The 22,494-nt window shown below is 39.6% G+C and overlaps 1 protein-coding gene across 1 annotated transcript; it reads right to left on the reverse strand.

The window, feature by feature from the left end:
* Nucleotides 1-3,950: 3,950 nt before the first annotated feature.
* Nucleotides 3,951-21,805, reverse strand: LOC124174161. The gene is made up of 3 exons (XM_046553271.1): nt 21,316-21,805; nt 11,278-11,724; nt 3,951-4,102 (listed from the first exon to the last, which is right to left on the reverse strand). The coding sequence occupies exons 1-2, from the start codon at nt 21,794-21,796 to the stop codon at nt 11,288-11,290; spliced, it is 918 nt and encodes a 305-aa protein (XP_046409227.1). The 5' UTR covers nt 21,797-21,805; the 3' UTR covers nt 3,951-4,102; nt 11,278-11,287.
* Between the last annotated feature and the right edge of the window lie 689 nt (nt 21,806-22,494).

The following is a 22,494-nucleotide window of genomic DNA, read 5'->3' on the forward strand; positions in this document are numbered from 1 at the left end:
TCCTCAGAGCTTGCGTGCAAGTCGCTTTGATAGCACCCATGGCTCATGGTTACAGATTAGCGAGTAAAAATTGGTATCGTGACGACTTTCCAGCCTCCGAATAAGCTAGGTATTTCCCCTCTAGACTTTTTTCTCTTCCCAAAAAACCTGAGCTTCCATCAACGGTCGCCACCCTAGACCCCTGGATGCTGTGAAAGCGACTTGCACGCACGCTATGAAGGAAATCAGTTCTTCATTTATTTATTTTCCGTTATTCACTGTGTGCGTAGAAAACCTGGAAAACTTACCTGTAGAAGTGCGTTGTGATAAAAGTGCATACTTTGCTGACTACTAGACTTTTGTAGCGTTATATTTAATAATTTTTTTACAGGAATTTATTCTTGCCACTTAAAACGCTCTCCTCATGTATTATATTGGCCCACTGTATAATGTAATCTTCTGATTCACTCGTATTTTACAAGGAGGGTCGTTCAATAAGTCTTTAGAAAAGGGTTTATAACCGAATTATATTGGTTCAATTTTTTATATCGGTGATTATAGTCTTCTTTCAGCTGTATCAAATTTTGCAAGCATTTTCCCAGCCTTTCAAATCATCCAAAAATTACAATTTTGGTATCTCCACAAAATAACCATTGGTTTCGGCGACGAACTCCTCCTCAGGCATAAACCTTTGTCCGCATAACCACTTCTTCAAGTTGTGAAATTATAAAGAGTCGGCGGAGGCCAAATTTGGTGAATACCGTGAATTTTATCATAATTAAAAGTTTCCGTAATCCTGTAGTTTTGGCTGTTGACTCTGAACAGGTGTGCGACCGTGCACTGTCTTGTCGAAGGAAAAAAATTTCTGTATCAAATGTGGGCACTTCTCTTGATTTCTACCGTCAACCGGTCCAATGACGGTGCATAAATGGTACTCTCCTGTTATCGTTTTTCCCTTTTTCAATTAATGGATGTTGACAATTCCGCATACATTCCAAAATAAAGTTTCCATGAGTTGACCGGCCATTTCAACATCTTCGCCTGCTTTGGACCTCGATCATTTTCGAAATTCCATTATTTATCCTCTTATTTTGACTCTGTATTGTAGTTATGAATCCATGTTTCTTTAAAAGTTATGAATTGATGCGGAGAATTCTCAGGATTGCGAAGGGAAAGCGCCAAAACAGCCTTTTAGTTGACCACACGATTGCGTTTTTTCTCCAATGTTGGAAAACGTGGCGCTAATCTTGCCGATATTTTTTCACACCCAAATATTTGTGCAAATTAAAGCCAGTATGCATTGCGGTAACCCTGTGGCCTTACCAACATCGGGCACTTTGATTTATCTAGGACTAAAAACCATATGGTGGATTTTGTGAATCATTTGGAGGTCAGACACTTCCACAGATTGTCCAGAACAATGTTCGTATTTTGGATGTACGGCCACGTTTAACTTATTTAGCCAATATTCAATAGTTTCGAACACAGGCGCATAAGCTTCGTTCAAGTTAACTTTGATATCTTCCAGCGTTAACCCTTTCAAAAACAAGAGTTGCATCACCCCACAAATCTCTATTTCATCCCTTTTTATGAATAAATGAAAGTTGCTCACAACAATCGGCAACAACGATGAAACGAGGGGATGGACACAGCTTAAAAATGGACAGCTGACTAGTCACAAGTGTTACTTTCTGGTCAACATTAATTTTTGATACTCAAAGAGCATTTTCACAGAAATTCTAAGGACTTATATAACCATCCTCGTACTAAGACCTTTCGACCATGGTTGAATAATTTTTAACACATTGGACGGCCTCCATCAGTTATCGTGGGAAGCATTTTTAGCATAAAATTTAGAGTATTTCGAAACGGTCTTAATGAAATGTAGTCTAGATAAATGGAAATGGATGGAAATACCCTTTCCTGGTTTGAAATGGACAATTATTTGGTAACGAGTGAGACCTATTTGTCCTACATAAGCGTTGCTATGACCGCCTCCACCCACCCACTTGTCACCAAAAAGCGACGCGCTCCATTTCTCCCCTACGAGCCATAAGGTCATATTCGAGTCTCCCCTTATCCGCCGTTTTTGTCTCAACAACGCAATTGCGGATCGTTGTAGATGGATGTAATCTCTTTTCCGGCCATAATAAAAGATGGAAATCTTAACACGACCAGCCGGTGCGCATGTCTTGAGTAAAATCATACGAGGGGCGATGGCTGTGCGCAGATTCACGTAATTTACCTTACGATAACGAATGTGAATGCTATAAGTTTCAACGCATTTATTTGCAAAAGAGAAAAGATTTCAAAATCCATTATGTTTCGCAAATAAATTTTCTTTGCAGTGATATTTCGTATCGTATTCTTTAAAGGCTCCATTCGCTGTCCTTGGGAAATATTCATGAAACGTGATTATGGCATTTTCCAGTGGAAATCTTTTTCTCTTAAAATTAAATACAGCCTGGAATTAAGGGTGAAGTCTGGGTCATTGCACGTCAAATCAGCCACCGCTTTTGTCCCACGCCCACGGAGTTGGACCAAAATTCTAGCTGTGCTCTACAGACACATATTATATATTTCCCTGCGTCGTTTTAAAAAAAATATTTTTCCGTATCTTAAGGCCGTTTTACACGGGGCACGGAATTGCGCAGGTTAGATGTGCATTGATTTCTAAAATGGCGTGGAATTGCGCGAATGCATGAACGAAATTAGAACAGGGGCTATTTTGCCGTCTCGCATGTGTTCTAGCAATTCATCGCTTTACACGGCGCAATTTTGATTGTGCCATCGCACGTACGGCAGATTGCGCAATTTCGTGTACCGTGTAATACGGCCTTTAGTTACGGTTTTGTGAAAAAAATCGCCTTTTCATAAATCATCCTTTGCTTTTCAACCGATATTTGAAAAAGTATTGCACTCGCACAAAGAAATATAAATTATATTAAAGTCTCACAAAAGCATTAAAAATGTTATTTTTTCGTGTAAAAGTTTCAAATCAATATTTCTCACTTTAATTCACCTTCGATTTTTTTTTAATTTTTATGTGTTGTAAATGTCTAATTTTTCTAGCGATATTTTAAATTTGGCGAAAGTAATTTCCGTTTGAGGAATAAGTTGATTTCTTTTGCCGGTGAACATCATTCACCACTTATTCGCTGGAGGCTAGGCCTTCGTGAATAATGTGTAACTCTAAAGCGTAATTGAGGAAATTGTTTCTGGGAATTCTCCTAAAATTAAATTGCCTAAAACGCGTTAAATGCCAACAGTACCGTTGTATTGAGGTCAAGAGATAAAGCTTTGGTCATTATAATTGTGTCTCGTTGGGGAACATTTATCGCAGTTTGAGGGGTATGCTTTGGGGATCAGCAATTGATTCTACGTTATTAGGCAGAATGATGCACTCACTCCCAAAAATATTGACAATTGTCCTCAGTCGCCAATGGTAAATTCCTTAAGGAGTGATGATGCCATTTTAAAAAAAGACCGTTGAGGCAGTGCTTATTTGGGACTAGTTTTACATGAGAAGTTATCCTGTAACCGATTTTTGTGAACTATTTTGCGGCTCTTACGATATGTTGCATAAGTTCCTTATGCTTTAAGAAAAAGACTTAATAAGCTATTTACTTACCCCAAGGCAGAAATTCGCTATGAAAAACTCGTTTTGCATAGCCGGGATGCGAACCTGGATCTCTCGATAGAGGGTCATGAAGAAGGGAGCTTGGTGTTGGCTTACAAGACTGGCAGTCGAGAGAACCAGGCTCGAATCCCAGCTGAGCAAAATGATTTTTTTCGTGGCTAATTTTGTCCTTGGTGTTTGCCCCCGTGCGTGTGACTGCGAGTAAAGTTGCCATTTGCACGCAATGAACTTTATTGAGCTGCAAGTACTAGGAACCTTATTTGACAATTGGCGGACTGTAAATTATTTATCCGGAGCTTTCAACCGTCAGTGGATAGGAAAATCAAAAATGCCTTTTTTAATATGATTTAATTAAAAATAAATATAAATAAATATATAAATTAACCATGTAGAGTTGAATGCTCAATATGCTCTGCGTCACATTTTATTGAGATGGCTTTCAGGAGTTCGGGTTTCCAGTTATCCTCTAAACGTTGTCGACTCCTGGAAGTGAAAAAAATAATACAAATCAGTTAAAGTGCACCAATAGTATTACTGCGAGAATTTAATAAATCTTTTTGGTGCCATACAGTTAAGGATGCTCTAATGAGCATGACAATGTGTTTTATCATTGACCAGCACAAACATCTTTTCTATGAATACCATCATTATTTTGAGATCAGGCCCACACAATAAAATTGACAGGAACATCGTCCGGTCACCTTCAACGCAGCAACGAAACTGGTCGTTAGTAAAATCACATGTGAAATTTACAAAGTTTTTTATTTGAAATCGAGATGAGGCTGAAAATTGAATTTTAACATCCAATTCACCAGGGAAACAGTTGTACTTATTTTCCGTTGACTTCAATTTTTGAGCTGGTTTACGGTAAAATAGGCATGCTAATTTCAAAACTATAGTTATTTTTCTTGAATCACGTAAAGTTTTCTCACTATTCCTTGCGTGATTATGACCACTCTCTGCTCAATTGGGCGTTGTTCGCAGGAGGCATCATTGCTCTCCGGTTGGCTGACATTAACCTTATCCCACTAGCACCAGATGACTGACGCCGTCGGAGGCTAGTGAAAGCTGCATAGTGGTCTAGTTATGCACGAGATATTAACCTAGTGAGACGCAGGCACATAGTCCGAAATTTCGTTGGAGGGGGGAGGAGTTTCAGTGTTGAGCTTTTTGCATACACTGATATTTTGATCTCAATTCACACGCAATGATAAACCATCTCTATGAATAGGTCACCTATTAAGTTCGTTTGAATATTGCTGAAAGTTAAATTAGTCGTTGGTTATTGGTAGGTATATGTACTATACTATGTCAGAAAGGAAAGGGTCAGAGTACAGGTGCTCCTGGGCTATATTTTGATGTGGATTCTTTTTACTATGTTTAGTTTTAATGCATCTGAACTGAAAAATGTTCTGTCTTGAATTTGCTTATTGCAATATGGAAAAACTCCACTCCATCACGCTTGGATCTTCGAATTTCCTGTCTGCCTGTGTTAGTTGGCGTCAAAAGACAAACAGCAATGCACTGCTAAGGCCAGCCTGTTTTGCCAATTTTAAGGTGAAAATTATAAATCAAGATAAATCATGGGCCCCTCACAAAGTGAACCAGCAATATGTCAAGAGTTAACTGACCCGCAGGAAGGGAATGCGATAAATTTCCATTTGATATGCCTATGATTTGGCGGGAGCCCAAAGATCACTAATGTTGCTGCTTTTTATTAGCAAAGGAATGGCTGAACACAGCAAGAAAATCAAATGTAATATATAGTATCCCGGTTAATCATCATCTATACGCTGCTTCATCTAGCTTCAATCCCTGCGACAGTTTTCAAGGAATCTCATTTCATCTCTTTGCAAACACAGGAATATCAATGTGGTGAAGATTGAAGTGAACCCAATGACGAATTAATTGAAATTGAAGAAGTTCATAAGGGATTTGATCGGCATTAATCAAATTATTTGGTACGAACTTCGAGTTTTTCTCAAATAGATTGTCACGGATAAATATCTACAGATAAAGCACTCCTGAAAATAACTAGCGGCGACATTTTTTACCTTAATATATTTATCGTTTGGTAAAGAATCCACTATTTCATTGATCGCAATTTTTACTCGCAGTAAGTGGAAGTAACCGTTGCATAAATTAAATAATTCTGTATTGGCAGTAACTGATGCTAAATTTTCCTTTAAATTCCTTTACATGCAAATTTTGTATGGCATACTGAGCAAAGAGAGAGTGACCTGTAGCTTTAAAAATTAGTATGATGAAAAAAACTGGAATTATTATCTCATCCAAATGCCAAAAGTTAGTCAAAAAAAGTCTCAGACCAATGGCAACAAATTGGTTGTTCCCCAGTGTGATGAATGAATGTCCAAATTTTATTTCTGTGTAAATGCGAATCTTGAAGCTTTTGTCTGGTCGCCATCAATATCAACATGATGAATACCTAAAACGGTGGAGTAGATAGAAGCCTTGATAACGTTGTTAGTAGGGTGGAGCGGAATTATTTCGATCAAATCGACAGGTACGTCCACTGCCAAAAATCAAGAGCTCATGCAAGTGCAGAAGTTTTGGGTCAGTCGTCAGAGTAATACCTCCAGAAATGCATGCAAATTAATATAATAATGCCATCAGCCGTAGTAACTGAGAGACTTTCATCGGAGAAAGTGGCGACAATTAAGTCATAGGCACAAATTCTACTTTCTTTTCTGCTGAATTAATGATTTCATTCTTAATTAAGATCATCATTATATCATAATATCTTATTTCTACATAATTAATTCACTAAAAATATTGACGACTTGAAAAGGACCCATGGTAGGAGACTACTTTAGTCCGAGACTTCTTCGCCCATGCAGGTGGAAATACGCAAAGGGGTGGGGTGAGAAAGTATCAGATGAGTTTCATAATGAAACTCATCTTCTACAAAATATACCCAGCAGAAGTGTCAAGAATATCTTATTTACCGGTGGAAAACGATGGGACCTAGCGTGCTGTAAAACTAATGGACGATTTTCATGGGACAAACGCTAAACATAAAGGAAAGAGAAGCAAGGCCTTCTTCAGGAGGCGCTGTTGCACAGAAAAAATATGCCTCGTGTGACAGCGTTAGAGAACAATTTTATTCAAGCAAGGAATCTGAGATTTATTGCCCAAAAATGGTGCAGGTAAAAAAGTACCCAGCTTTTAGCGAATGATTGAAGTTTTTTTTTATTTGACATAGAAGTTCAACTTTGTCTGAGTGTCATTTAGGTCCCATGCCACACCCACACAAGTAAAAAAGGGAAAATGAATTCGTATGGGTCCACTTTGCCTGCCATTGAAAGAGTGTGGCGCCAAAACATAGAACTGCGTCTCTAGTGGTCACATTGGTCTGAAATTTTGCAAACATTCTCAAGCCATCAATAAGGGAAAAATTTGGACTCTCGTTTCTTCAGACCACCCCAATCTGCTGTGGACTCGCTGTAAAATCGAAGTTACCAATTCAAGTTAAAAGTTGCGAATTGATTTCTTAATCTCAGTATGTTCCGCGATGCTATTTGATCGCATTGCACGGGGTTATGTTATCACTTAATCTGATCATGAAGTTCTGATCGCTTCATTATGTCACATTAAATTTATCTAGGTTAATTTTAGATTTTTACGAAGATTCTGGAATATAAAGTGAAAGATAAGTATCACAAACGAAAGTGAGAAAATACGGTAAAAGATATTTTGCATGGCTATCAATTCAAATAAATGCAATCATTATATTATATTTATTTTTAGCTAGAATGAGAGGTATTTTTTCTTCGACAGATAAAAGTTGGATTGGTACAAGAAAATTTGACCTTACGTGAGGAAATGAAAATAGGCCCATCATTTTTGAAATTTAAAAATTTTACAAGTGCTCTTAGTTTTTCAAATCACACAGCCTAAATCAATGATTAAGGTCAAATAAAAAGTAAATGAATAGTTTTGAAAATGGTTACAAATCTGTCTGTAGTAAAAATATTGCTGAAATGGTCAAAATAGTTACATTAGTTAAATAGGTAGTTAGTTCAATTAGTGGATTTCTCCATTTCTGTACGCCACGGAAGACTCAGTTAGTTAAATGTCCCCAATCAAATGAATGACCGCAGAGTTTTCAAGAGGTACGCGATTGGATGATTATGGCGGAAGCATAAAACTCTACAGAGCTGCAATTTCTCACTGACCCATACGCAGTAGAAATTTATGTTTCATTCTCACTTATGTGAATCAACTCTTTAAAGTGAAATGTACATTTTAAAATTCATGAATGCATGTTTTTAAGATCTTCAGTAATCAATTCTGTATCATATTTTCTTACTCAAATCATGATTGAAATCGAGTTAATATTCGCGTTTAAAAACCTTGTAAATTGCAAGTATGAAGTACCCGTGACCATAGGGCTCTAGAAAATTCAAGTAATGAAGAGATCAAAAAACGAAATTTGGGTGTTTTTCGCCGTTAAAAACACCTTTATTTGATCATTTTTTTACTTTTCTGTTCGAAAAGAGGCTAAAAATTCTTTAACTTTCAACTGTAACGGATTTGGTGGAGCAGCATTATGAAAGAAAATTTAGCTAACGCATTATACTCTGCACTCCTTTCAGTGGCAAAAGTCACCTATATCATGTTTTAACTTTGGGAAATGTCGCGACTAATGGAGTTTAAAATCATTTTCAAGGAATTTTGAACGACACAATGATCCGCTTCTCAGTAATTTTGAGAGTTGTATTCTCTGGACTTTAGGTAAATGGTACGGCTTTCCCAGCTTAATGCCTAAAAACAGCTAAACTCTACGTAAACCTTTATCCATGGCATTATTACATGCCACCAACTATCCACAACGTTTTAATAGATGGAGCGGGAATTGTGAAAAATGCCATTCTTCCTATCGGACAGCTTTTCGCTGAGGCGTTGGAAGCATGGCACAAAAATGTAAGAATATAACGTGAAAAGCATGCCAGGAAAGTGTCTAAGATTGCCAAAAATCATGACCTTTTCAAAAGCCTCCTGCTTACATCAGATCCTTCTATTTCTTGTTCTGCGGGGGTTACCCTTCAAGTAAAAAAAACAGAGGTGGTGAAAAAATCTTCTGGTGAGAGAAAAAAATATTTTGGAATATGAGAAGTCTTTATCTTCTGATTCGGAATAGAAATTAAAGCGGCACGCCTCGGTTTTTAATTGCAATTAGCAATAAAAATATTTATAAATGGTATTTTTCTAAATTATTACGCTTCCATGACCAAAATTTCAAGTTTAAAGACAAATAACAATATTCAATCATCATGTACCTTATGCTCAGCTGTTTGATAGCTTTAAAATTGTTAGCAATAGAAGATATTCTACCTTCCCCCAGATGCAAAAAAATAAAATAATTCTACTTGCCCCTGGAAATTATGCATCCCTTAACACTTTCAAATTTTTAATTGTCATCAGCATTCTAAACAATATTGTGGACTGCATCATACTAAATAAGTTTCATTGCATCTTTAAAATGCACCGATCGCAAAAATATTAATTAATTTATCAACACTTAAGACCACTGAGATTTTTGGCCAGCTTTTTTTTATTTCAGAATCGAATTAAGAAAGTTTCCCCCTTTTCAAATTAATAAAGCTTTAACTCTTAATTCGGCCTGATGATGGCGCTGTGCATCGAAACGCGTTAAAAGTGACTTTCGTCAGCTACAAATAGTAATAGAGCAAAGAGTAATATCCTACTTCGACCCAAAAATATATTAATCTTTAGAAAATGGCCATTATAAATCGTCAGTATCATGTAAAATTACTTATTTATTGAATAATTTACTTTCTATCCTATCCAGCTATAAGATAACTAGAAAATTTGTGGTAAAAGTATTAATTCAGATGATATGAATACAATTTTAAGCGAATTATGGCTATTGAAATAGAAGAATCAACTCTGCGATTCTAAATTGTAACGTATTTATTGATGATATTATTTTTGCAACTTAGCGGCATCCTCAGGTTAATTTGCGTCTTTTGCAAGGAAGCCCAAAAATGAGAGTGAACCAAGCCAACAGCTTCCCAGCCCGAGACGACCTTAACTGATTCAATCGCTTATTGCAACCCTCACGGTATGCACAAATACATCTACATACACTTGCTTCCCCCAAGCCATCTTACTAGGCATGAGAAGGAGGCTGACAGGCAGCAATCGTTAAAGAATTTTAGCAGATTGCAAAATTTGACTAACGATACTTATGAACTCGCATTCATCGATCAAGGGAATGACTGATTCCTAATCGTATTCGTATCTCTACTCCATCGTTGATGTCGAAGAAACAGAGTGAGTTTCTAAGATGATACTCTCTTTGCCTCTCTGAAAGATAACGGTTCTCAATAGCTCAAGCAATCTAAGCCTAACACGTAGACTCCAAGTCTATGCAGCAGTTCGCAGCCCAAGTCGAGTGCGGCCGTACACATGTTTTCTGTTCTCTTACGACAAATTCCTTTCTATTTCATGTATAACACTGATAAGCAAATGAATTTAAATTAAATTCTTTGCAGGAAATATGACAGCTAACGCTGCGAATCTATCTGTGTCGGACAAATACATTCTTTCCGCGTATTCAGCATGCGGCCTCACGAGTGCAAAATAAAACCACTCTTTTACAGTTCTCTCCGAGCACCTTCCCGCAACGCATTTGACGAATTGTAGCTTCTTTAGGACTGTGGGTAAACTGTTATCGGGATTCCCACCGAGTTAATTATTTCCCAACGGCCAACGCTTAGGACTATTAGGAAATACTTTTTTTATCTGACATATTTATGGTAGGACCATCCACAGCATAAAAATGCGGATAGTTGGACATGCATGTTTGTAGTGTAAAAAGTTTTGCGCTGTTTTCTGTCAACATTAAGAAAGTTTTGGTCCACATTCCAGCGCAAGATATCAATATATTTACAATTTATTCATGTCTCTTATATCGGATGGTTTTCAAGTTTTTTTTCTGGTCGTTTTAATGAATTTTTTAGCAAGTGTAATTTCAGACGTAGCCCTTCCATTCATTACACAAAGGCACATCCACTCCTGGGTCCATTAGTTTGTCGTTCTACATTTGTCGATTATGGTAGGGTTTGAAAAGCAAAGAGATTCTTATTTTGTTTCGTTTATCGATAAGTCTCCTGCTGTTAGCGTTCTATGCAGCGAAAACATCTTACCACTGTCTCATGCCAAGCGGGTGGCCACTTCTCCTGGGCCTTGTGCGAGGAACTCGTAAGGGCCATTGTTATTTACAATGGTGTGAGCAATCCTTATCCTCAATGAAATATTCTCTCTGAGCGAGGGTATGAAACATTTATTTATTGACGTCACTATATCGTGAAAAGTGGGTAGAACATTTCATGTTTTCTTATTTTCTCTTTGAATGAATGAATGGAGACGTTTAATTATTCGTCGAAACTTATCTGATACGCTTATGGAGAGCAAGTCATTATAACTACGACCGCTTCGGTGAAAAATCAACGACGACTACAAATGCATCATGCGAAGGTCGCTCATAGCTCACTGAATGACATCCATGGTTGCCCAATGGGAAAAAATAAGCAGAAAGTTGTCCGTATGTAAACCGCGTATACCATTCGGCAACCGCGTGGGAGGTGGTGCATCGGTGAGTGTGTACCTACCTTGGGTCATTCATCGTCGCCGCACCCCGGTGGCTGTGTCGCTGTGGTGCGGTGGTGCGTAGCTGCCGTAGGCGAGGCGGTGGGCGTGGTCGTCGTCCACGTCGTAACTGCGCCTTCGGTATCCCCCGTGTCCGCCGCCGTGCCCGCCGCCCGAGTGGATCTCCTCGTGCGAGTGGGAATGCGCGTGCGAGTACACGGGCTTCTGCACGATCTCGTAGGTGACGGAGCCCTTGGAGGAGGAGGAGGAGAGGGCCTTGATGCCCACGATGGCCGACAGCAGTAGCGAGAGCAGACCCACGATGAGGGCCTTGCCCGCCAGCAGCGCCAGCCCGCCCATCGCGATTGCACCAACCGTCGCCTTGGACATGATCATCATGGCGCCCAACATGCCCAGGCCGCCCTTTTTGCCTCCGCCGAAACCACCGCCGCCTTTGCCGCGACCAGACGCTGACAGGAGACGGAAATTAATCAAAGTCAGTTGACAGGACTATGAGATCGTGACATCATGGCGATTTAATGGCCAATAGGTCCAAATGCAGATATAATCAGAATGACAAATAAAGTTTGAATTCTCGGATTTCGGCTTTTCGATTTTCTTCAGACAGTCGTCGACGTGCAGGAGAACATCTGCATGGGGTTAATATGAATTATTCTGAGGTTTCCGACCGGATTAGCCCGGAAACGACGTCAGAAATGGACCCCCCAAAAGAAGGAAATTTTAGGACAAATACCTCACCTAGCAACGCCTGTCATGCTCTTCAAGATATAGAAATTCCCCTTTTTTATGCGGAGGACTATATTTTATTGCAAGCATCGATCTTTGAAGTCTCCTAGATTTGCATAAAAAATGGCATCATCATGATCCTCAGGCATGCATTTGGTTCAGAGAACTTGTTTTGGCTGGGTATTAGTGAAAGTTCTGTGCTAACATTAGATCACGCGACCGTTACCGTTATGACCTGGCGACGCTATATTTATTACCCTGTCCGTAGTAATACACATGCTTTGTTTACATTCCTATCTCTATGAAGCCATTGTGGTTAATGTGATGCAATAACAAGAGCAGAAATTATGAGGCTACGTAGAATTTAGGGTAGAAAAACCGAAATTCTGGAAAAAAATTCATTCAGGCAAATAGCAAGTAACCTGAATCTTAAGTTTAATTGTGTTGCATTTAGAAATAAATAACCTCCAACAAAGTGGCGATTTTCAGTGCAACTTTATTAAAATCAGTCATTACGAGTCACTAACCTTCATTATCAATTTTCTTCTTTGGGTCAACTGATTGATGAATTAATTCTCATAATATTGAGTATCATTCAACTTCTTCAACAATATTCGATACTTTACCTCAACCAGTCTGACTTTAAAGATTTGTTGGCACCTTTTAGAAAGGCGTCTTCAAATCAGTAGTCACCATGAAAAACAAAAATTACTCGCGAAACAGCAAAATGATCCACGCTATCGGGCCGCCGCGCTTCAAAGTTTGCGTTAATTCTGATTGCTAATGCCAAAACATCATTCCCATTAACAATTTAGCTAATACTTACGGATTAATAAATACAAATAATTCGAGTGAAACTTCATATGCATCATCAGGTGTTGAGGATTGACGCGAAATTGCAGCATCGTCACAGAAAATTCCTCACATGTTAGAATTCTCCGTGTGAAGAAAGAATTACGCTGGGGATTCCGAATTGGTATTTTTATGCATACGCTTTAGTTACTGAGAGCCATTTATATAATACTTTACTATGGTTCTCACATAATTTGAGCGAACTTTGGCATATAATTCACTGTTTTCCCCTTGCTACACACGTTTATTGTAGCCTGCAGTTGCATTGATGTTGATGCATTACATTAAAAAATTTGTGGTTGCAACGGAGAATAAATTTTCAATATGGTAGGTGATATTTTAGTTCAAGTTCAAATGAACGCCCTTTCGAGATACGATTTATCCAAAATCAATAATTCCTTCTGTAGGAAATTATTTGCTGGTTTCTTGGCAAAATTCGTACTGTGAAACTTCAGTTTTCTATTTTTTCGAAAAAGTAGTTGGAGGAAAAAGTGGAAGAATCATTGCGCTGACTTTATGCAGCAAATCCTGCTCTCGTAAGGAAACAGGAGGAGACTCGACGCCTTGGAAATGTTGATAGGAAAGGATCAGCAAAAATTGAGGGAATTTTGCTGGAATTTGAGCGGTAATAAGTCCTGGGTTAGCCGGAATAATGGACGTTTGCACGGCTTTGCAGACCGGTTAGACCGCCTTTGAGGGCGTCCCGTCAGTTTTCGAAAATTCTCTGCAATGACCCGGTTTCGTGCAAAGATTATGGGTATTATGCTTGCATTATAAAAGTTTTTGACAGAAATCGTAACACCGTACAGCAAGAGTTTAGAATGAACAATGCCTTGGTGACTTTCACGTACAACAGTTAAACAGTGGCATTATCAGAGACACCGGCAGCTTGGAGCCGACAGTCGCGGCAGCAATGGCAATAGCACACCGTCTCTTCCCCTTTATCAGATCACCACCACCGCGCCACTCACCTCCCTTTGGGACTCCACTGGAAACCACCTCCCCCCCTAAGTCCTAAGATCTAGGCTAAAACATTTATGGATACCCTAGGTAGAATTAACTGATCCAAAGGCATTTAACTTCCTGCTGTGCTGTAAATAATGATGAAAGCGAAGAGGACCATTTCTAGAGCAGTGTTGTGGATCAAGACAGTGACGAAGAAAAAGGCCAAGAAAAAGAAGTTGCAAGTAAAAACATCGTTTTAGGGAATGATAATGTGTTAGTGAGAGTGAGAGTTCGAGGGTTCGGTTGAGGTTGGTGTAGAAATTCGCTCGACCAGGAGTGAAAGGAAAAGCAAAAGCTTCAAAAACAATCTACGAGTGTTGGAATAATTTTATCAATGAAAACATATTAGCTCTCATAGTGAAAAGTGCAAAAAAGCTCATTGCCGCTAAGGAAGCTGATTATTGAAGGGAAGGGATTACACTCCGACGGACGTTGGTAAGATATGAACTTTTATGGGACTACTTTGTATGGCGTATTTCTAAGAAATAGCAAACTCAATATTAGTGACTTGTGGAACAATGATAGACACCGGGTAGAATAGGCACCGCGGTAGAATTTTTTCGCTGGGTAATGTCTCAGAGACGTTTTCATTTCCTCTTGCAGAATGAACGTTTAGATGTTAAAGAAACAAGGAATAAATGGATAGCTTTAGATGAACCTACTCCAATTAGAGAAGCTTTTGAATTCTTTGTCCAAAACTCAATATTGCTATTATTTGAATGATTGTGTAAATGGGGAAAAATTTAGGTGAGGGAGCGATTTTCGCCAGCTCATACCCACGAAACCAGGAAAGTATGTAATGAATATTTTTGTAATGGACAGATTACGAAGTTTCTACTCATCAAAATTAAATATATACTTATTCCAGAAAACAGCTAGATGGCCAATTTCAGGTTAGCAAGAGTCCTTATGATGTAGTAGAAAGGTACTATATAATCGAGGAGGTGGACGCAACGTCACAACGTCAGACAACGGGTTTCCTAGTTACGATCTAGATCTACTGGTTTACTAATTATAGATATTCTAAAAAGTGGGAATCATACTTGTTTGAGTACAGTTAGGAATAATATAAAAGGTAGCTACCGTGCTCCACACAAGGTCGAAAATAATTTACATACCGTATAGGTTTTCTGAAAGAGTACAACTTAGTGTCATGCATATCCAAAGTAAGAAAAAATGTCCTAGTATTATCATCAATGCATCAAGATTATGTTATTGATGAAGCAACAGGTACATCTAAAATACCTGAAACTGTTACATGGTCTACAATGCTATAAAATCTGTAGTGGACGTTGTGGATAAGTTATGCGCGATACTTTTTGCTATAAACACTAATCGATGGTCAATGACAGTATTATATACAATACTTAATTTAGGAGAAATAAATGCCATGATAATTGATGCATAGGATAATTATATTTCCAAGAAACTTCGTAGTAAAAGATATTTTATCAAAAATCTGGCAAAATGATTAATGGTAGAACTTGTAAAAAGGTATATCAAATCACTTTCATATAAGTTGAGTTGCAAAAAAGAACATTAAAACTCAGTGTAATTGTTAGAAATGAAAGTGAAGAGAATGAATTGTGTAAGGGTACGTGAAAAAGTTACCGAAAGGAGACTGAGGGAATTAGAGCCAAAGAAAATAACACAGCCCGAAAGCGGTTTTACGTGTGTGGGCGAAAAAAAAATAGAATGACGATGAAAAATGCTATAATGGTAAAAACTTCAATTACTAGAAGTATCAGGAATGCGTTTGCATGTACTGGCCAAATTAAACATGTTTATATAATTTCGATGCAAGAGAAACTGAAATAAACGTCCAAATAAGAAGTATTAAGTCTTTACCTTCATAAATTTGCTGTCCATTCATGAAATTCAATATTCAACGAATGATTTTTTACAGTTAAAACAGGTAATTCTTCTGTCATGCATGTTGCTTAACCATTCCAAAATGGTGTCTGACAGACGACAAATAGCACTCCAAAATGTGACGCGACTGACGGAGGGTTAAAATTATTCATTTATTTTATTTATTCTATAATTTATTACATAACATACTATATATAATTATTCTCTAATTAAATTAAAAGTGGTAAGCATCGAAATGTCGACTTTTTCCTGCAAATGCGATAAATTTGAGCCGCATTATATCAAAACTTTAAATATTCCCACAAAAGCGGCCCTTTGATGGAGATGTTGGAGCTCGTCTCTAGTGACTATGGGAGCTTAGTTGTTATTATGTAATGTATATCTATCTGCCTCTAAGGTATACTTACTTGGTGTTAGATAAATAGCATGCATAGGCCAAGATGCTGAAACAACTTATGTGTGTGGAACTAAAATCTAAAAGCTTTTATGTTGCATCCGAAAGTAGCATCATTATTTACGAAAGTGTTTAACAATTGCATCCTTGCTAAAAATGAGTTCTAATGTAATTTGTAGTTGACTTGTTTAGTTGTGGAAGCAAATTCTGAGAGAAAATGCACAAGGCAACACTCGCACTCTGCAAATGGCTTGAAATCATGAGATGAAATTTTGCCCGGGCCGATATTAAGAGGCGACGCTCCCCGCCTTTCTTTTATTATTGCAACGCGGTCTTAACTGGGTAGAGTGAAAGTTGTGGGTGCTGTCGATGCTCTGCGAAGGCGCTGCAAAGCGAGCGGCAAACAACCTCCCTCTCGCCCGCGTTCCACCCCATTCTCCCAGGGAAAGCGATCCTTCCTCTTGCATCACTTCACGCCGCCTCTTCCAACTCCACGCCTATTATCACCCTCTGCACTTTCGTTTATACATCGCCACTCCGTTACCTCCAGGAGCCTCTGGGAAAAATCCTTCTATCAGAAAGTTTGCAAGCAAAGTTGTTTATCCCAATTGACGACATAAAACTCGGTCATGACGAGTCGGAGGGATAACGGTGAATGGATTGCAATCGGGTCTGATATGCATTATTTAGCGGCGCAATTTAAGAAAGCTCTGATAATTTTTTTTCTAATAGCGTCATAGCACATGTAGAATCTAAGGTACATATACATAGCGATACCTATTATATGGTGGAAGTAGTGGTTATTGAGTTGAAAGCCTGATCAACAGCGAAAATTAGCCCTCTGCTGCGATGTGTGCGTCAATATCGAAATCGAAGATTCCGTAGTCGCTCACCGTTTTCTTTGATTTTTGAGATTTGGATCTTTATCTAATCATGAAGAGATTATAATTCGGTTAACGCAAACAAATAAAGAAGTATTTATGCGTCCGCTTGCCTTTTATTAGTGCATAAATACACATAGTTGCTCGCTAGTATTTAAGTACTTGAAAAATGTGAGGCATACAAAAGGATACTGCTTCACAAAATATTTGTGTATTCCATTTGGTGTATTCAGGGGTAGAAAAATTATTTTTGATCCGGAAAAACGATTGGTGACAATTTTGTGTGCACGTATGTCATTTGAATTATAATGCAGTCGCTTTAATTCCTTAATAAAACAAAGACCGAATAAAATTACAATTAAAATGCCGATGAGTCTTTTGCGTCAAAATATGTTTAGTCATACGACTGTAATAAATTTCAGAGGATCCAATTATGCAATATAAATAATAATGTAGGCACGTGCTACAATTGGGATTGTAACTACGTATTTTTGTTTTTGCAGTTGATTGAGGATTGCGTTACCAGCAAGTTGCTATTGGACGTGAGAGTCATTCATGCTAAAGTGGCTCCTGATTGGTGATGTGTGCCCCTGTGTCGGGAAGCCAATCAATCGTTCCAGCCGGAAGTTATCGCTCTCTTCCTTTCCATAAGAGAACAATAAAAGAATCAAGTGCTTGCGATCAATCGTACAAAGTACTTTACTCCACCATCAGAAGTGAGTACCTACAGAACTATTGATACCCCTATGTTGTACCTAGTTTTATGAATGCATATCAGCAAACCACAATAGAAAAGAGTTATATACCAAGAAGCCACGATAGCATGTCTTTCACTAAAATAAAATAGCTCGCAATTGAAGTGTCGCCAGGGAGTATTCAAGCATTCGTTATCAATAGATATTTTTTCCAATGGTCGATATGCTATTGAAGTCCTAAACTTAAGTTCCGTATTTTCCCTACTTGTAGCATCCTCTGAAGTTATATCTCTTTGAGCATTGTATATTTACTTTCATCGAAGTTTATTAGAATAATATTGTTTTACACAAAGTTCATCGTGTTGTAATATGACTAGGGTTTGATTGTATTGGCACCGCGGCATGTAATATATTATCAATCACTTTCTGGAATTTTAGGTGCACATTTTTACGATAAATTCTATCAAAACTTTTTTTGGGAGCCTTTTCCGTGGATAGCACTTTAATTGTCTATCTTATCATGCATAGAGTATTACCATGTTTGGCAGTCGATGAAATCGTTATTTCAGTGTTTGCATGGCTCAAAGATTTTGATTTATCGACTTACGCTAAGCTTCGACAAATTATGTTATATTAGAGAAAAAGTCCCAAGAAGAGGTTACCTTGGAAAATGATGCAATTACTCGAAACCTGGAAGAGCAGATAAAAATCTGCGGACTATAAAAACATTGCGGGCCATAAAATGTCGCCATCTATAACCTAAAGTGGTGATGTGAGTGATTGAACCGCTGATGCTTTCATGAGTCGAACTCCTTTTGTTTTATATGCTTCATTCATTTTCATTTTTTTCAGTTTAAATGAAGTGGATCACGGGGGGAAGGGGGGGGGCTGTTGTCCAGACCGTGAACTTCCTACATCGCGTTTGTCGTCCCCGACCGTGACCTTGTGCTCGTGAAGCGTGAATGGGACGCGGACAATCACGTCTCGCTCGCGGCTGCCTTCACTCCCCACATCGGCTGCGGACTGTTTTTACGGGTCACCCGCGCCCCTTTCCCTCCCGGCGTCTCCCACGCTTGAGGCGAAGCAAGGGAACAGTAGTTCGTGGCTTCCGTAGAATGTGCGCTCATCTCGTGGTGAATTTGGGGTCTTTTGTGAAAGGATTTCATCTCGAGCAGTTATAATGGAGACCACGGGGACAAGATGAAGGAGATTGGTTAATGTTGCCGTTTGGGGAGCATTTTAATCGGTTTCCGAAATGGAATCGTACATAGGACTGAAATTACTTTTCTTATGGAAACAACGCGATTTTGTTCTTAAAGTACACCACCAGCGATGAATATTTTATTGAGACAATGATTAATGGATATACATTACGCGGTTTTTACAAGGAATCCCTAAAAAAATGTCTCTCTTGCTTCTGGGCTTCACTAAATCGAAATTTAGAGTGAGACCCGGCAGGGGGCAGGCGGGGAGGTTTGGGAGCGTAACCCCCCCCCCCCGAAACCTTTTCCTAATTTTGACTGCCCGTGATACATCCACCAATGACACCACATATCAAGCGGCCAAGGACCCTATAGTTTTATTTTCGCCTCGATGCTTCATATGGAAAATTGCCAGTGGTTCAAATCGAGAGAAAATTTAGTTATGGTAAATCAACACTGCATACATTAAATATAAATTAACTTGAAAAAAGGCACAAGTTCTTGAAAAGGAATTTCTAGTTGGGGATCAATTATGAAGGGAATGCATTGATGAATTCTTCTCGGGTTTTCAGCCAGGTTAATTCTGTCGAATAAGCCGACGTTTCGAGAGACGACTTGTCTCCCATCTTCAAGGCCGAGTTACTCTTTGAAAGTCCAATTTCACACTTACCTAATTAACCTGGCTGAAAACCCGAGAAGAATTCATCAAAACTATTCACCAGGAGAAATTAAAATCATTTATGGATATCGATAGCTAAGTTCTAACAACACGTACCTCAAAAATAGCAGATTTTCAAGGAAAGCAAATAAACAATTAATATATGCTACTTGCACACTGAAATTGAAAGCCAAAAGTTCATATAATCGAAAAATAAGCATTCATTTGCAAACAAAGAGTTGTTTTTTGCTTGTATTTTATTTTTAAAAGTTATTACGCTTTGTTTAAGATGCCTGTTTCAAACCGGCCGAATTTGAGATACGTGTCGTTAGAACTTAGCCATCGATATGCATAATTGAAATTTGACTATTCAAAATGTTTTTATTCACGAATGCCGCCGAGGCCCTAAAGTTTAGAATGCTTGAAAAATCAGTCGGATTTCGGGATCTAATGCAATTGGGGACCAAACGGACCCTTCAGTACTAATGCACAATTATATAATCGTATATACATTGACATTTACTTTCAGCAATGGATGAATCCGACATATAACTTATATTTGAAAGGAATGAATGTACTATGAGTGCGAAATACCAGTACTGCAACCCGCACAACAACCCCCTTCCCCTTCCCGGAGTAAAATTCTGTCCACGTTTCGATTCAAGAGAGAGCATGAGGGCCCAAGAGAGGAGAGGAGGAAGAGAGGTCCGCAGAAGGTTACAACGCACCACAACCCGGTACGACAACTGATACGCCCGCGCACTCGGGGGCCGATTCAAGGCAACAAGTTTGCTGTCATTCCAGAAAGCAAATAGTTCGTCTCAAAATAAATGGTGGAACCGAGAAACCATGGAAAGAGCAAATCAACGTTGCCAAAATATACGAATAAAACTGCTTATTTCAAACCGCGAGGTAGTTAAGTTACAGTTATGAATTTGAAAATTTACTTATTAGAAAGACACTTACTGGATTATACCGATATGGACGAAATATTGGTAAAGCAGTTTTGTATATTGTACATACATATCAGGGCATCTTTTTTAAATTGTCATGGTGATTCTTAAAATTAACTTCGGCTCATAATCTAAACAATAAGTAGTTGAAATTTCAAAATCGTCACAAGAGTTTTGGCTGTGTCGTTTTATATTCTCTTGTTTATACATCAAATTTTATCCTCTCATACGTTTAGACATCAAATATAATCGTTGTTTTTATATCTGTAGAAGGAGCTATGAAATCAGCTTGATGAAAGCTGTTTTCTTAGCTTAGAGGAAAGATCACTTGGTCAAAGATCACTCCGCTTTCGATGCCATTTTTCTGCAAAGGCAACTGAAGTATTTCCCTTGTTCGAAATTTTTTGCCATGAATTAAGCAATGGCGTCTAAATTATTGCATATTTATGGTAATGTCGTGCCGACCGATTGAGTAACGAGGAAATGCTGAGAACTATGGAAGAAAAGCAAAGACTTCTAAATTACCTTATAGTATAGGACGGAATAACTTTGGAATTGACCACATTATGAGTTATGAAAGGAGTGATTAGATAAACGAGACAAGGGTGGGATGAAAGGCAAAGCAAGGCTACGGATGAGTTGAATGGGAATGGAAGTTAATAGGAATTTAAGGGTGGACTGAATGTGTAAAAATTAGTAAATGGAAAGCGGAGTGGAGGACTCCGTGATGATAGTCTGCAGAATGTTAAAGTATCACGTATAGCTAACGAGGGAACACGTGTGACAATGATGTTTGCCTCACCTGCATCCGCGCCCGCTGCCTGCATGAGCCGCTCCCCGAGGGACCGCGCCGCCGCACCCAGGTTGACGCTGACGGCGTGCGAAGCCATGTAGTGCTCGAGTGCGGAGTGGAGGTGGGCGTCGAGGCGCCGCACCGCGTCTTCCTCCTCGGGCAGTCCCCTCGCCAGGTCCCGCACCACCGCCTCCGGCAGCCGCGGGCCGCTCCCCTCGTCCGCACCCGCCCGCACCACGCTCACGCTCGGCACGATGGTGTATGCGTCCCTGGCCGATAGGCCGTCCATCAGAGAAGCCACGTCCATCTTCAGGCACGTGAGCGTGTAGTTGTGGGCGCAGCGCCGCACCAGCGCCCTCCGCACGATCTCAGCGCCACCCCCCGACGACTGCTCTGCACCCGCTTGCTCTGCCGCACCCAGGGGCGGCGCCGCGAGCAGCAGCGACAGTGCCAGCAGGAGGAACACGGGTGAGGAGCAGCAGCAGTCCATGGTGTGAGTCTCGGCGTGGAGTGCGGTGGGTGTGGCCCGCGCTCCCCTATATATGGGGGCTATTGTGAGCGGTGAAGGGAAGGACGGACCTCTTCGCACAATGAGACGAAGACTTTGGGGCCGATACTCGTTAGTGGAGCGTAGCGGCCAATGGAGAATGGAATCGCTCAGTAGCCTCTCTCTTGCGAGGACCTTTTTGCCCCTTTGCAAGGGAACGGAGAGGGTCGCCGTGGAAAAAAAGAGCGGCGAACAATGGAAGTGAAGGGGATGGTGGCTGTGGAAGCGTGAAGGGGCAGTCGTCTTCCCATCCATCGGAATGCAGAGTGCCCCCTAGGAGTGGGGGTCGGGTACCCCCCCTGTTGGCCGGGCGCGGCGTCTTTCTCGAGGGCCGCGCGCGGTGCCGGGCGGAGGCACTCTACGCTGGAGATCCGTCTTCGCTCCTCGCCAGGATCTTCCCTCAGGAAACAGCAAAGCCAACTCCACTTTCCATTTCAAGGTATTTATTTATCCCATTCTTAACTGCATCTTTCTTTCTCAATTGAAATTATGTTATCAGTCTATCCGATGAATTTGCATTGAGGGAAATTAGAATATTGTGTCACATTGCTGTATTTATTGCAATTTGTTTCATCCCAAATTCCCTACCCGAAGTCTGGCTTCTGCGCGTTGCGTGGTTGAATTTGTTCCTGGCCATTACA

This window comes from Ischnura elegans, chromosome 2, assembly GCF_921293095.1.
Source record: "Ischnura elegans chromosome 2, ioIscEleg1.1, whole genome shotgun sequence".
In the NCBI taxonomy this organism is placed as follows: domain Eukaryota; kingdom Metazoa; phylum Arthropoda; class Insecta; order Odonata; family Coenagrionidae; genus Ischnura; species Ischnura elegans.